This window comes from Aotus nancymaae, unplaced genomic scaffold (assembly GCF_030222135.1).
Source record: "Aotus nancymaae isolate 86718 unplaced genomic scaffold, 86718_ANA_hifiasm-v0.15.2.pri h1tg000067l, whole genome shotgun sequence".
Taxonomy (NCBI): Eukaryota; Metazoa; Chordata; class Mammalia; order Primates; family Aotidae; genus Aotus; species Aotus nancymaae.
In genome coordinates, this window is record NW_026988482.1 from 5,363,385 (window position 1) to 5,380,519 (window position 17,135).

Below are 17,135 nucleotides of genomic sequence, written 5' to 3' on the forward strand. Positions count from 1 at the left end.
AAGCTAGCAAGTTGCTCTCGGCTGTGAAGCAAACACCCCTCACTCACCTCACCCAGGGATTTCTCTTTAATGTTCTTTAACTTAAGGATCTTCTTAAATGCCATGGTTAGGATGGCCCCCCGCAAGCGGACACCGGTTCGGTAATTCAACGCCCAAGTCAGTGCAAGCGACCAAGACCGCACGATTTCTGTCAGAAGGAGGCCCAGGACTAACAACAAGCTGTACTGCAGGTTAGACTCTGTTGCCTGGGTATACTCCAAGAGGTGCTTCACCATGAAGGCCTACAGGGAGAAACACACACCGCCGTCAGCGTCTCCACGGCATTCGCACACAATGCCGTAGTTTTATGTTAAGTTAGAAAGAGTAGGCAGCTCTACTCAGGGACCAATGCACAAGCAAAGGAAAACTCTGGAGGACCCAATTATGACAAGCGGCCTGCAGTAGGAATTTACTCAGGGCATTCTGCAGGAGCTAGGTCTAATTGAAAACTTTCTTCCTTACAGGACACCATCAAAACCATTACTCTTTCTAATGTAACATAAACCTATCCATGAGCTGAAATTAACTCTAAACACATGGTCATTCAAAAGTATAGCTTTGACCTTATTCCAGTATCTCCACACATGGATACATTTCTTTACATGAAATTAAGACCTTTTTTGGATTGTTTCAAACGTGCTTATTTGATAAAAAGGAACAGTGTACCTACAGTTGTACTGGGGAAGAGTGAGAAGTGCATTTGCAAAACATTCCTGAAAATAAACATCAGCAGTTTAATAGTACAGAAGAGAGCAAACAAAGCAGGCTATCAAAAATCCAGAGACCCTCCCATGGGCCCGCCCCACACCCGACTCCCTCCCAAAAATGAAAACATGTTACCTCAGGTAGCATATGTCTAACACCACCTGCAGAGGGAAGGCAGCCAGCCCCCAAGAACCACCGAGTGCCACCTCCAGCTGAGGTCCTGCAACGCCGGAGCACACACTCACACAAGGCACATTCAGCAACAGTATTAAATAACCAGGAAGTGGGAAGGAATGTACTTTTATTGAAAATGAAAAAATATAAAAGCACCATCTTCAAAGAGCATCTCACAAACACTGTACAGCAGGTGAAGCATTGCAGTAACATACATTGGAACATACAGAGTCGAGTTATACAGGACTAGCCATCTAACAGGTCATCTGGCCTCCGACGGCTGTTTAACGACACACAGTAGAAATAGAGAATAGAACCCATATCTGCTTCCAGAGTCCAAAGTAGTATACCAGGCTGCCAGCACTCAATCAGTGAGGGCTCTTGAGTTGCAGTGATTCTGCAATGGAGTAGGTTCTCTAGGAAAAAAGACCTTGCTGCTAAGGAAAGAGAATTAAAAACAAAACAAAACGAAAAACTCCCCCAAAGAGGTACTCTGCTCAAAATGGCTGGCGCTAGCGGTGCACTAAGCGGTGAGGAATTACCTCTGCTCGGGACAGAACAAAAAATCCTAGGCCTCAAGGAAAAACTGCTGGCATCCTTCCGAGTCTTTTCAAGTCCTTGCATCTAAAAATCAATCTTGACAAAAATGAAACAAAACAAACCACAACAAAAGAAAGCCAAACCAATACCCACCCTAAAGGAAGAAAAAATTAACGTGGAGCCCATCCACCCCCTACCCAGGTTCCTTCTAGCAAAGGTGACTGCAGCTGTAAGTCAGAGCTGAACGACAGACAAAAAGGGAGGCCAGACACACGGTCCGGAGGGAGCTACGCTGAATTCCAGAACCCAGACTCGCTCTGGGTTAATTTCTTGTTTTTCCTGAGATTAAATTAATACCAGATGTCCACTAGGTCCTAGGAGATCCCCACCCATCAGATTTTTGCCAAGTCCCAGAAAATAACCTGATCATATAGGAGACTTCAGATTCCAAGAACTACTGTATTCCATCTCTCCCCTCCCTCAGATTTTTAGGGTTATATCCATTGCTTGGGTCACCACTGTATACAGCCGGGTTGCTGGTTTACTAGCAAGAAGATTGGCTTCTTTTCCAGTATGCAATCCAAAATGTGGAACTGAGTCATGGGGCCAAACCCCCTTTTCCTCACGTGAAGCAACTCAGTAAGATGCGGTGCAGTGAAGCCTGTTCCCACACACCTCGGCACTGATGGAGCAGTCTCCAAAGGAAGGCTGAAAGGACAGCAGGTGGTTGCCTTGGGCTCCTTCCTCCCCATACCTTTAGAGTGCCATTTTTCAGCACCGGCTAATAGCATCAGCGCCTCCCAGAGGGGAGGAGCAGGGAAGGTGAGAGACACAGTGAATGTTTATACTATTCAAAACTTTCAAAGGGGGGGAGAAAAAGGAAACAGCAGATTAAAGAAGTTCCAACACATTGGGTTTTTAAAAAGCAATGACATTTCAAACCATTTTTTAGGGGATAATGAAAAAAAAAGGTTTTCATGAAAAATCCAACCAAAATTTTAGTCTTTAAAAAGTTACAAATTTATCATTTTAAATCTAAACAAACTGGAAGAAAACTTGAGACTGTTAGCATAGCTGTCTGGCTGTGGAAAGCATTCCCAGTGAATAAACATTACCTTACCTGAACTCTTGGCGAGAGATTCCGCCCAGCTTGACTCTCTCATTCTGACCGCAGAATACAGCCATCCTGAAAATTCTAAAGAACAGCTTCTGTCACTGGTACCACTACAGAGAGACTCCCCCCAAATCCAGATCCTGACAGCACCAAGCAAGCTGCAGGTGGAGAGAGGCTGGGAGGGTGGGAAACTTACCTCTCTAAGGGTTTTACCCTGTTCTTTCCCCAAAAGGCCCCCGAGCAGGGTTAGCATTCACCAAGAGACAGCACTGCAGGAGGTGGCCTTCTCTTGCAGCTCTACGGTGCGATGCTAATTCTTTATACACAGATCATAGATCAGGCCTGGTCTTTTAGAACTGTCTTAATCCAAAAAGGCCCCAGGGCAGCTCTGTCGGTGTAGGAATGTGGCCACGTGTGTTGGGTCAGGACCATACTGTTAGAGACGGCGGTACCCCATTAACACTATGGCCCCCGGCACCCCAAGCATACAGCGCTAGTCCACCGGTCTCACCAAAACCTTGGATCGTCTTGGTGCATAAACGTCAGCATCAGCTGGCCAGCAGGTAAAAACAAACACAACAATCTGATTGTGTTTCATTTGTTCTGTGTATGGCTACCAAGGTTCAGTGAAACCCGAGCAGGGACAAGAAATAATAATGCTGATTTGGGGAGGCCGTATGTGGGCGGTCTGTTCTCACATAGCTTTCTGTGAGAACAGATTAAGCCAGTTTGAAAATCATGCCAGATTAGAAAACTTGCAAAAATCTAAAATGGGTGTTCCTCAAAAGGATTTAAGTCCACAGACAGGAGGTTTACTCACTGCTAGTATTAAACCAGCCTGGTTTTTCAATTTCCAATTAAAAAGAAATGGATCAGAACTGGAGTTCCAAAAAGGAGGTCTGTATTGCTTACACTTTTAAAGCTATAAAAGAGACTGTGGATGGGTCTATTGCTTTCTCAGTTCTAGGACAGAATCCTATGAAATAACACTGGCCTTAAGGTGCTCTTCCCTGAAAGGGCAGAGAGAAGAAAAAGCATGCTGCTGCTTTCCTGTTAAAGGAGGGCTCTTAGCTTTCCCTGGCATCTAGAACAGTTTCCTAGAGATTAGTATCCCAGTGTTCTGCACCATGAATGAGAGATTAAGGAATATACGGATGTTCAGGGGAGTGACTGTAACGCCACCAAGCTGAAGATGCATAGGTAACTTTCTTTTTTTCAAAAAAAAAAAAAAAAAATCCCAACAATCCATGGAATTTTTTTTAGAGGGGAGCCAGTGAAGTTTTTGCATTGGCCAAATGGAATCAAGAAAGCCCACGATCGCTTTATTCAGAAAGCCTGCATATGGTGCTACCCAGATGAATGAATTCTATGAGATCGGAGAAGCCACCAGCCCTGTAGTGAAACAATGACAGAAGCTCTTCTTGGGGGAAGCTGGCTCTATGAAAATGTTTGCCATTTTGGTAAATAACGTAATACAACACAACATAATATAACGTTTCAGTTACATGGTCCTTCTTACTTAAAACTTTTAAATAAATATGTTAGTTGGTCAATTATTAATAATATGGAAACCCAACACCAGAAAAGTAGTGTTCTCTGCTTCAGAAAAGAGATCAAAACTTTAACAAGAGGCATCAAACATTAAAAAAACAAAAACAAAAAAATTGCAAATTAGTTTTACCTAACTGCCATGCATCTTAGGCACATACTTACCAAAACCATGAACCTCCAGCTTACCCACACACGGAAAATGCACAGTACAAGCAGTACTACTGCTCCGATGCCTCAAGGCAAATGTGTAGAGAATAGATTTAATCAAGGTCTCAAGTGTAAGGCAGCACAGCAGGTGTAAGAAACAGGTGCCCAGGAAACAGACTGAACATCAAAGGCTCTCTTATCTACTCTGCATCAGTACAGACTGGGGGAAACCACGGCTGCCACCCCAACGCTTGCCACACAGTCACACTGTAAGCCAGTCTTAAACAGACTCCAGGTCAGACTCTAAAAACCTCGACCATCCTCTAGTTTTCTCAGGGCTTATTTGCCACGGACCCGCCAAACGCGTGATAACTCTGCCTCTAGGCACTCGGTATGTCCCCGGCGCCTGGCTCTCCAGTCCGGGTCACACAACGTGCTCTCGCCCACTCACAGCACTGCGAGACACATCTGCCTGCACCAACTGTCATTCCATGTCAACACACAACCAAGAAGCACAGTCCTATGCAGAACTGGAATCAGCTCCATTTCACCCCCGCCCAGGACATCCAGCCAGTTACACGTCTTCTCTGGCAACACTGCCCTTTCATCTTTCCAGCTGTTGCCAAGCCACCATTCGCTCCAAAATCCATCGACCCCTTTCAACAGACCTGAAGGCATCTCTAAGACTGCTACCTAGCCCAAAGCTGAGCACAACCCCTGCAACAGAATCAGAGTGTTAGAGCAGGCCGTGGCCGGGCCCCTGGAGACTGTCAGAAAGGATGGTTAGAACTTACTGGTCCACTGAAGCCAGCCAGCTGCGTGATCAACAGGCACACGATGGACAGGATGAGCCTGGTGCGGCAGAAGATCCACACAACCCTTCGCAGGGAAGCAGCGTCTGGCCCAACTTCATTCAGCTCTTCTTGCCACAGTCTCTCTAGTCTTAACAAGGGCACACGTCCTCGTTACACATCTCCCCGGGAGGAAAGGCACACCTAGCTCCCCGCCTGGCACCACTTTTTGTCTCCAGGTTTTGCCACCACTCACACAAGTCTCTCCTTTACAATTATGTACATGGTCTTCACCTTCTGGGAAAAAATACCCTTCCTGGGGAACTGCACGTTTACCCTGTATAGGGAGCCTCTCAGGATACAGAAAATGATGAGAGCAAAAGCCTTCCTTTCCACCCAGGAAAATTCTCCCTGAATGCAATTTATTTGTGAATAAGAACTTCCTTTCTCAGGAGCCCCCAACCCTTTCTGAAGGTTCCTGTGGTAAAATGTAAGTGTAAACTAGATTTTAATCATGACAATCAGCTACCACAAAAATGTATTCTGTCACAAGGCAGCAACATAATCTCCCTGCAGACTCAGGAAGAGAAGCGGGGCTGAGAGAGAGAGAGAAAGCCCGTGGTTAAAACAGGATCAAAGGTGAAATAGGAGATAAAGCAAAAGAGCAAAGAGAAAGTCATCCCCAGGCCGCCCTCCCTCCACTGGACAGCTCGGCTCTTTAGAGACACAGAGCTGTGGACTTCACACTCCTAGCTCAGGCCCTGCCCACCCAGCATGGGGGAGATGAGAGTGGACCAGAGGCGCCTACCTTCTGCAGTTCACGTCAGAAGACTCGTGCTTGGACAGAGACCACACATCTTCCATTGAGAGCTCCCCCTTCTTGTGGGCCACACGAGCCAGAGAAGAAAGCCACGAAAAAGTCATATAGGAGAAAAGCCCAGCATTGTCCACTGGGTGCTGGTGTCTAAGGAGAGAAAACCGAAATCACAAAGCTGTCAACACGCACGGAGAGGGCAGCCTGTATTTAAAAGACACTCTTTAGGCTGGGCGCGGTGGCTCACGCCTGTAATCCTAGCACTTTGAGAGGTCGAGGTGGGTGGATTACTTGAGGTCAAGAGTTCAAAACCAGCCTGGCCAACATGGGGAAACCCCATCTCTACTAAAAATACAAAAATTAGCTGGGTGTGGTGGCGTGCGCCTGTAATCCCAGCTACTTGGGAGGCTGAGGCAGGAGAATGGCTTGAACCCGGGAGGCTGAGGTTGCAGTGAGCTGAGATCATGCCACTGCATTCTAGCCTGGGTGACAGAGCAAGACTCTCTCAAAATGAAAAAAAAAGACACTGTTTAGTGCACAGAGCTCTTGACTAAAGACAGGTCTCCCCAGCCGATCTAATCTTAGCCTGAATGTTCAAAAATGCCTCTGATGCTTCCCTGTCATCACACAGCAGGGTGTCTTACTTGGAAGTAGTCCGGATGGGCTTCAGAGCACTCAAGCCGTGATGGTACTTTCCCTTGGGATGCTCCTCGTCCAGGATTCTGAGCTGAGAGTGCATGGAGACATCTAGAGAGAGGCCCTCGGCTCGGGCTGCTGTTTCCAAGGCATCTTGGCATTCCAACTGTTCCAGCAGATAGGGAGAAAGGCGAGAGCACAGTGAATACACAGGCGAGAGGCAAAGGGAACCGATGAAACGGCTCACACTGCAAACTGGCCTCATCTGAACTGAGAAATCCCAAGGCTCAGGAGGTTAAACACTAACTTTGTATAATTTGAACCCACTGGGGAACATTAAGCTAGATATTTAAAAATTTTAAACTTTGTTTTTTTTTTTTGTTTTTTTTTTTTTGAGATGGAGTTTCGCTCGTTACCCAGGCTGGAGTGCAATGGCGCGATCTCGGCTCACTGCAACCTCCGCCTCCTGGGTTCAGGCAATTCTCCTGCCTCAGCCTCCTGAGTAGCTGGGATTACAGGCACGTGCCACCGTGCCCAGCTAATTTTTTGTATTAGTAGAGACGGGGTTTCACTATGTTGACCAGGATGGTCTCGATCTCTTGACCTCGTGATCCACCCGCCTCGGCCTCCCAAAGTGCTGGGATTACAGGCTTGAGCCACCGCGCCCGGCCTAAACTTTGTTTTAAAGCATCTTTAAGTTTTACAGAAAAACTGAGCAGATAGCACAGAGTGTTCCCATATACCTCCGAACCTCCCCCGTCCGCCCCATTTGTTTTCCCTATTATTAACACCTTCCATTAGTGTAGTGCATTTGTTACAACTGATGAGCCAATATGAATTCATTATTAACTGAAGTCCATAGGTTATATTAGGGTCCACTCTTTGTTTTTGCTTTTTTTTGAGACAGAGGAGTCTCACTCACCCAGGCTGGAGTGCAGTGGCATGATCTCGGCTCACTGCAACCTCCACCCCCGGGGTTCAAGCGATTCTCCTGCCTTGGCCTCCTGAGTAGCTGGGATTACAGGTGCCTGTCACCATACCCAGCTAATTTTTGTATTTTTAGTAGAGAAGGGTTTTCACCACATTGGTCAGGCTGGTTTCGTACTCCTCACCTTGTGATCCGCCCACTTTGGCCTCCCAAAGTGCTGGGATTACAGGTGTAAGCCACTGTGCCTGGCCCTGTTTTATTTTGTTATTTTTTTTTTTTTTGAGATGGAGTCTTGCTCTGTTTGCCCAGGCAGGAGTGCAACGGTGCGATCTTGGATCACTGTAATCTCAGCTTCCTGGGTTCAAGCAATTCTTTCTCATGCCTCGGCCTCCAAGTAGCTGGGGTTACAGGTGTGTGTCACCATGCCTGGCTAATTTTTGTATTTGTAGTAGAGATGAGGTTTCACCATGTTGGCCAGGCTGGTCTCAAAATCCTGAGCTCAAGTGATCCACCCTCCTCAGCCTCCCAAAGTGCTGGGATTACAGGCGTGAGCCACCGCGCCCGGCTTAGGGGCCACTCTTTGTGTTGTACTTTCTAAAATTTACGTTTTTATTACCAAATGTTTTAACTTCTGTTTTCCAATATGGATTGAGAGTCATTATTTCACTACTAACTACAAATCTGATTGCCCATTTTCTATGACAAACATTTCCATCCACCCCAGTTAAACGGCCCTGCCAAGCAGGAAAAGCCTGGAGGTAGACATGCCTCCCTGCCTCATCAGCAGCAGGGAGAGCAGAACATGAGTTCGCATCCTGGCTGCACAGCTGAAGAGCTCCAGAACGCACTTCCTGCAGCGTGCAGCAGAGGCACTCATGAGCTGAAACATAACGTTCCACATACTTACTAATTAGAAAGTGTATAAATATTCACAAATTAGATTAAACAAAAGTGCATCCAAGAGTGCATTCTCAGTCTGACGGTAGCAGAAGAGGGTGGGCCAAGAATCTGAACACGCCTATCTCCATTTACTCTAAAAGTAACTCAAAAGTTTATACTTTTTTGTCTGCTGTAGAAACAGAAGCTTCATTTTCCTCAATTTTCCCATTTTCCTTTTCTGTCTTAGCAGTGAAAGTCACATTATGACAAATATTTCCAGCAACTATTGTAAAATAGTAAAAAACAGATCTCAGCTGGGCATGGTGGCTCACACCACAATCCTGACACTCTGGGAGGCCACAGCAGGAGGATCAATTGAGCTCAGGCATTCAAGACCGCGCTGAGCAACACAGCAACACACCATCTCTACAAAAAGTAAAAAAATCAGCCAGGCATGGTGATGCGTGCCTGTAGTGCCAGCTAATCAGGAGGTGGAGGCAGGAGGATCACTTGAGCCCAGGAGTTGGAGGCTGCAGTGAGCTATGATCATACCACTGCACTCCAGCCTGGGTGGCAGATCAGACTCCGTCTCTAAAACAAGGAATAAAGCAAGGGGAATAGATCCCCCTATCAAGAAAAAGCTAAGTGGTTTAGCACCTAACACACCAAGCCTTGTACAAAACAGTCTATTTTTATACATCACCTCTTCTCCCACCAAAGAATAGAGGCAACTTCAACAGTAACAGAACTGAAAGGGTAGAATTTTGCATACAGGGTCAGCTGCATGCCTGGGCAGATCAAACACGAAAGCTTTAGTTCACAGCACAGTTAAGTATCTTTGGGTAACTTCTTGGTATTAGGAAGGCACATAGCCCTGCAAAGTACACAGTCAGACCAGTTTGAAGAGAATAATAATACATGACAAGAGTCAACAACAAGAAACGCATTCGCTCTCATGTGAAGCCCTTATGATAAGGCCAACACTTGATTTAGTGGTTAGGGACTATGGCACTTAATAACAAAATGAGGACTGCTGAGATTCAAGTACATTACAGAGGTTTTTCTTACTTATAAGCTGCATATAACCACAAAGAGAAGGAAAAAAACTACTGGGTTGAAAAAGGAGAAAGATACACTAAAAATACAAGCACACCTACTCTGAGTGAGTAGAAACTGGGAATCCGTACAGAGTAGGTACAGAATGTTACAGGGACCAACCTTATTTGAATATCCAAAGCTTCAGAAGAAGACAAAAGATTTTTTAAATGCCACTTCAAATATATATTGGGTATCTGCCAAAACGGAATATATGCTGGGCCATAAAGCAAACCTCAACAAATCTCAAAAAAGACTGACATCATGTACACATGCACCCTGACTACTTTAGAATTTAATTAGAGCTCAGTAACAAAGATTTTTAAAATCTCTAAATGCTCAGAAGTTATGCAATATACTTCTAAGTAATGTAAGCAAAAGAAGACATCAAACAGGCCTGACAATTTGTACCTATATAATCTCAACTTCTCAGGAGGCTGAGGTGGGAGGATTGCTTGAGCTCAGGAGTTTGAGGCTGCAGTAAGCTATGATCTCACCACTACACTCCAGACTGGGCAACAGAACAAGACTCTCTTTAAATAAATAAATAAAAGACATTAAATGGAAACTAGAACATGTTCTGCGCTCAACAGTACGAAACTGCCTTACATCAACATCTCCGGGATGCAGCTAAAACAGCAGAGCGAAATTTTCATCTCTTTGAAAGCATGTGTTAGAAAAGAAAAAAAAGAGAAAAATCAATGCTTTAAGCTAGGGGTTGACAAACATTTTTTGTAAAAGGCCAGATGTAAATATTTTAAGTTTTGTGGGCTAAGAGACAAAATCAAAGATATTAAGTAGGTACTCCTATTACAAGAGAAAACAAATCTCCACAAAATGTTGGCACAACTCAGATTATAATAATTGAGTACAATTTTTTGTAATACAGACCTACTGATGAGACGAATGAAAATCTTTTATGGGGGAATAACATTTCATGTGTACATGATGTCAGACTTTTGAGATTTGTTGAGGTTTGCTTTATGGCCCAGCGTATATTCCATTTTGACAGATACCCAATGTATATTTGAAATGTTATTCCTCCATAACTATTTATAACTATTTTAACTGGGGTTTAAAATAGTTTTCCCTTTCATCAGAATTGATTGCAAATCTTCATCTATGAATGCTGATTTGAAATAAGATTCTACAATTCTACTTCCACAAATGTCTTCATGAAGGTACTGCTGGGCTGGGCGCAATGGCTCACACCTGTAATCCCAGCACTTTGGGAGGCCAAAGCAGGCAGATCACCTGAGGTCAGGAGTCTGAGACCAGCCTGGTCAACGTGGTGAATTCCTGTCTCTACTAAAAATACAAAAATTAGCAGGGCGTGGTGGTGCACACCTGTAGTCCCAGATACTTGGAGCCTGAGGTGGGAGGATCTCTTGAATCAGGGAGGCAGAGATTGCAGTGAGCTAAGATCATGCCAGGCGGGTGGATCACGAGGTCAAGAGATCGAGACCATCCTGGTCAACATGGTGAAAACCCGCCTCTACTAAAAATACAAAAAAATTAGCTGGGCATGGTAGCACACACCTGTAGTCCCAGCTACTCAGGAGGTTGAGGCAGGAGAATTGTTTGAACCTAGGAGGCGGAGGTTGCGGTGAGCCAAGATCATGCCATTGCACTCCAGCCTGGGTGACAGAGTGAAACTCCATCTCAAAAAAAAGATCATGCCACTGCACTCCAGCCTGAGCAACAGAGCAAGACCCTGTCTCAAAAAAATAAATAAATAAATAAAAAGAGATAGGAACTGCCAAATACTGAGCTAAATCCGTTAATATAATTCATGAATTAAAGGCATTTAATTGAGCCTTTTATCTCTTGGAAGACATTATAGAATTCTATCAGATTCTTCTCTTGGCATTTACCTTTATCAGGTCATTACACTGCAGATTAATCATTTCCAATTGAAAGTTATATGGAAGCTACTAAATGCTACAGTTAAATGGATTATTTTTATGTGGCAAAATATATATAACATAAAATTTGCCATTTTAGCCATTTTTAAGTGTATAGAATTCAGAGGCATTAATTATATTCACAATACTATACAACCATTGCTACTATTTCCAAAATACATGGATCTTGAAATATGGAAATTTCCTGAACTGAAACAAATTGCTTCTCAGAGGACAAAAAAGAAAAAAAAAAGAAATATGGAAATTTCCTTCATACATCATTAAGGTCTAAAAAACACTGCTGGAACTGTAATTTCGGTTTGAAAAATATATCCACTACGAACGTGTATTAGAATGGAAATTTCCTTCTTTTTTTTGAGATGGAGTCTCACTCTGTCCACCCCCCAGGCTGGAGTACAGTGGTACAATCTTGGCTCACTGCAACCTCCTCCTCCTGGGTTCCAGCAATTCTCTTGTCTCAGCCTCCCAAGTAGCTGGGATTACAGCTGTTCACCACCATGATCAGCTAACTTTTATATTTTTAGTAGAGACACCATTTTGGCCAGGCTGGTCTCAAACTCCTGACCTCAAGTGGAGATCTCACTTCTTGTTTAACTTTTGACAGTATGAGAAGTATATAAAGCACCTTGACATTATTTATGATTCAAATATTAGGTTGTCATTGGAATTACTTGACCACAGTACAATTTTACATTCCCACTTGCAATGCATGAGACGTCTAGTTTTCCCACATCCTCACCAGTACTTGGTATTGGCATTATTTTCTATTTTAGCCATTCTAATAGGTCTGGCATGGTATCTTATTGTGGTTTTAATTTGCACTACCCTAATAGTGAATGAATAGCGTTTGCTATCTATCTGTACTTATACATCACCCCTACATTCTTTTTGCTGAAGTGTCTGTTCAAGTCTTTTGCCCACTTTCTGCGTGTGTGTATTTTTTTTTTAATTTTTTTTTGACAAGGTCTTGCTCTGCTGCCCAGGTTGGAGAGCAATGGCATAATCACAGCTCATTGCAGGCTTGAACTCCCAGGCTCAAGCAATCCTCCCACCTCCCAAGTAGCTGGGACTACAGGTGAATGCCAACACCCAGCTAATTATTTTTATTTTGTAGGGACAGGGGTCTCACTATGTTGCCCCAGCTGGTCTTGAACTGCTGGACTCAAGCAATCCTCCCTCCCTGGTCTCCCAAAATGCTGAAATTACAACTTATTTTCTAAGTGAAATTTGTTTTAGTGTTGAATTTAGCAAGCTCCTTAGATATTCTGAAGTTCTTTGTCATATGATTTGCAAATATTTTTTCCCATTTTATGGCCATGTTCTATCTTCTTAGTTAGAGCCACTCACACAGCAAAAGTTTGTAATTTTGAAGTCTAATTTACCAATTTTTTTCTTTCACAGTTATGCTTTTAGTGTCATGTCTAAGAACTCTTCTTCTAACCCTAGGTCGTGAAGATTTTCTCCTATGTGTTCTCTTAAAAGTTTTATAGTTTTACGTTTAAATCTATGGTTCATTTTGAGTTAATTTTTGTACCAAGTGTAAAGTTTAGGCAAAGGTTCACTTTTTTGCCTATAGATGTCCAATTGTTCCAACATCATGTGTTGAAAAGATTATCATTTCTCTAGTAAGGTGCTCTGTACTTATGTTGAAAAGTTGGCCATAGCTGTATGCGTCTATTTCTAGACTCTACTTCATTGATCTATTTGTCTGTCCCTCCACCAACACTACTGACTTGATTACTGTAGCTATAAACTAAGTCTTAAAATAGGATAGTGTGATGCCTTCAACTTTATCCTTCCTTTTCAAAATTGTTGTAGCTATTCTAGTTCTTTTGCTTTTCTAGCTGAACCAAGTTCAAGAGTTAGAAGGGTTTTATAAACATCTTTTGATATTTGAGAAGCATCGGAAGAAGAAAACTTGGTATGCAATCCATCAGTATGTTTACATGAGTACGACATATTAGTATCAATAGGAAACCATAATCTTCACATCTTTCATCCATTCTTTCAACAAATAACTTACCAAGTGCCTCTTATGTGTAAGACTATTTCAGATGGTGAGAACCCAAAAAATGCCAACTCCTATGTGTATAACACAGTCATTTCATTTTCTTCATCTCTAAAATGCTTAGTGACAGTTTTCACCAAAACCTATTCATAGAAAAGTAAACAGGGCCGGGCACGGTGGCTCACACCTGTAATTCCAGCACTTTGGGAGGCCAAGGTGGGCAGATCACCTGAGGTCGAGAGTTGGAGACCAGCCTGACCGAAGTGGAGAAACCCTGTCTCTACTAAAAATACAAAATTAGCCAGGCGTGGTGGCACATGCCTGTAATCCCAACTACTCGGGAGGTTGAGGCAGGAGAATCACTTGAACCCGGGAGGCGAAGGTTGCAGTGAGCTGAGATTGCACCATTGCACTCCAGCCTGGGTAACAAGAGCGAAACTCCGTCTCAAAACAAATAAACAAACAAAAAACAAAGTAAAGGACTTGATACATTTTTTTAAATCCTCTCATTGCATGGTTTTTGTTCCTTTTACTATATATAACTATGTCATGTTTCACCACCTCCTAGGTAGTAAGTTACTTTCTATATTGGAAAATACCAAATTCAAAGGCTTATTTGAAGAAGATTCAGTGAAAGCCGCCAGGCAAGCCTTCATTCCCCGGGTTTCTCATGAGTACTGCAGCACTGATGGCAGAGAGACTCAGGGCTCTTGTGCTGCCTTTGACTTTAGAACAAGGCACTCGGTGCAATTTTATCCTGGCAAACCCCCATAAAAGTGGCTGAAATAGCACGAATCCTCAGAATTCTCATGTAACAAAGCATGGAGTAGAAATTCTCACAGTAAGAGTGTGGAGAAGCCTATATTGTTGATCAAAAAGAAACCAATCTTGCTACTCTAAGCAACAGTTTCCAAGTCACATCCTGTCCCTGACATTCTTTCCTAAACGTTTTCCCAAATTGTCAATGTTTTTGTCATATCTTTACACCTTGCCCAAGTCAGGAAAATGAAACATCTGACGGAAATACAGGATATGATGCAGGATCTTCTCCTTCGAAGGAAACACTGTCCCATTCCATATCTGCACCCAGCTCCTTCAGACATAGGTCTCTCAAAACAATAAGCAACAGATAGTCAGCTGTTGGCAATCACTCTCACATGATATCATAAAAAAAACAAGAGAAAATAATTAACTTACGCCAACAAAACTATTTTTTCTTATGGCCTTAAACTATGAACATCATCTCCACAAGCGGAATTTTCCCACAGCTGGAGGCCATGGTTAATACAGTGATTTCAAACATGAATCTTAAGACAGATACAGATTTAAGTTCAGTTTACTCTTTTTTAGGATGGTGCATGCACCTACCACATAGGGATGAGAGGAATTAATGGAATAATGAAAAGTGCTTAGCAAAATATCGGGTATATAATAAACATTTAATACCATGTTAGCTATATTATCCCAATTTACCTAGCCAATAAATCTTAGGGTCTGTCTCAATTATTTCTTCTTTCCTTTAGTTTTCCCTGACTCTTTCCAGGTTGGGGAATTCATTTTCTTCCTCCTTTGTCTTCCCTGCACCTATACCACCACAGCAGGATGCTTCTGGTAAGAGCTCCCAGAGGGCAAGCTGTCTTCCTCTTGTTTATATCCCGGCCTCTGGCATGGTATAGAGTTTGGCACCTAGTATTCAAATGTCAACTAAAATACTTCCAAAATATCTTCTTGGCTGGGCAGTGGCTCATGCCTGTAATCCCAGCACTTTGGGAGGCCGAGGCGACCAGATCACCTGAGGTCAGGAGTTCGAGACCAACCTGACCAACATGGAGAAACCCGTCTCCACTAAAAATATAAAATCAGCCAGGCGTGATGGTACATGCCTGTAATCCCAGCTACTCAGGAGGCTGAGGCAGGAGAACTGCTTGAACCTGGGAAGCAGAGGTTGGGATGAGCCGAGATTGCACCACTGCACTCCAGCCTGGGCAACAAGAACGAAACTCTGTCTCAAAAAAAAAAAAGCCAAAAAGAAAGAAAAGAAAAATACCTTCTTTTTCCCTTATATTCTACATATCATCAATTAATGCTACATGACATACCACTGAAGGGATCTTAACCATTCCACTTCTGTTTATATTCTCTAGCTGTTTTGCTTATTATTATTTTTGTTTGTCTGAGAGAGGATTTTGCTCTGCATTTTTGCTCTGTCACCCAGGCTGGAGTGCAGCTCACTGCACTCATACCTCACTGTGGCTTTGACCTCCCCAGCTAAAGCAGTCCTCCCACCTCAGCCTCCGGTGGCATCCACTACCACCATGTCTGGCTAATTTTAATTTTTTGTAGAGACATGGTCTTACTACGTTGCTAAAGCTGGTCTTGAGCTCCTGGGCTCAAGCAATCAATCCTCCTGTCTTGGCCTCCTAAAGTGCTGGGATTACAGGTGTGAGCCACCACACCCAGCTTTTGTTTATTATTAACAGTATAATAAATAATTATAGGGTTTTTTTCCCTCCTTCTACATTATTTCGGATAAATTCTATCATTGGGATTACAGGATTTTAAAAATGTAGCTCCTAGCAATTAGACTTCTACCCAGTTTGCCCCAATTAACTTTATTACAGAATATGCACTCCAGTATTATTGCAAAAGAACTGCTAGTAACTTTAGTACTTTCAGTTCTACTTTGTGGACCTCAGGTTGTCTTGACATTAGCAAGAAATAAAGGAAGCTACAGCAATCTTCCTTGTGTACAGTCAAATCTCATGACGAGTATGTATTTATAAAGGCAAGCTTTTCACTTAAAGGTAATTAAGATACAAATTAATGTATACAAATTAATTCATAACAGACCAACATAGCATGTACTATGTACCAGACACTGATTTAAATGGTTTAGATATTAGCTAATTTAATCCTCCTAACAAAGCTTTGAGGTAGGTACTAGTATCCCCATTTTACAGCTAAGGAAACTGAGGCACACTGATGTCAGGTCACAGCAGAGATTTCAATCCAGCCTTGAGCTAAGGCTCTTAATCACTATGCTCTGTGCCTGTCAAAAAAAAAAAAAAAAAAACAAGCAAATAAATCTTAACTGTACAAAATGCTCCCAGGTGTACCTCACAAACAGCTCTTATCTCTTCCCCAGGGTGAGTACCAGATTAAGATAAACAATGACTCGGCCAGACACGGAGGCTCACGCCTGTAATCCCAGCACTTTGAAAGGCAGAGGTGGGCAGATCACCTGAGGTCGGCAGTTCAAGACAAGCCTAGCCAATATGGTGAAACCCCGTCTATACCAAAAATACAAAAATTAGCCAGGCATGGTGGTGCATACCTGTAGTCCCAGCCACTTGGGAGGCTGAAGCAGAAGAATTACTTGAACCCGGAAGGTGGAGGCTGCAGTGAGTCAAGATCATGCCACTGCACTCCAGCCTGGGTGACTGAACAAGACTCTGTCTCAAAAAAAAAAAGATAGGCTGGATGTGGTGACTCACGCCTGTAATCCCAGCACTTTGGGAGGCCAAGGTGGGCGGATCACCTGAGGTCAGGAGTTTGAGACCAGCCTGGCCAACATGGTGAAACCCCATCTTAAAAAAAAAAAAAAAAGGAAGAAAAAAAGATTAAAAAAAAAGATAAACAAGGACTCCATCTCTGACTCTACTAACTTCCTTATAAGCCAATAGCAGTTTCCAAAGTCAGTTACAATTACATAGTCAGAACATTAGACTGTAAATATCACTGAATTGCAAAATGTACATCCCTAATTGTTTTTAAACCAAAGATGGGCAG

General features: G+C 43.1%; 1 protein-coding gene across 6 annotated transcripts in view; it reads right to left on the minus strand.

Moving 5' to 3' along the window:
- The window catches only part of ABCC5 (ATP binding cassette subfamily C member 5), a 96,645-nt gene that overhangs the window by 59,927 nt on the left and 19,583 nt on the right, over positions 1 to 17,135 (minus strand). For 3 of the 6 annotated variants that reach the window (XM_012457249.2, XM_012457259.3, XM_012457253.2), the window contains exons 3-6: positions 6,520 to 6,677; positions 5,870 to 6,025; positions 5,065 to 5,212; positions 48 to 281 (exon numbers count right to left, since the gene is read on the minus strand). In XM_012457249.2, coding sequence (XP_012312672.2) covers positions 48 to 281; positions 5,065 to 5,212; positions 5,870 to 6,025; positions 6,520 to 6,677 — 696 coding nt within the window. Of the gene's footprint in view, positions 1 to 47; positions 282 to 709; positions 728 to 1,028; positions 2,167 to 2,578; positions 2,654 to 5,064; positions 5,213 to 5,869; positions 6,026 to 6,519; positions 6,678 to 17,135 lie in introns of those variants that run through there. The other 3 variants (XM_012457282.2, XM_021674490.2, XM_012457268.2) reach the window with 3 other exon arrangements.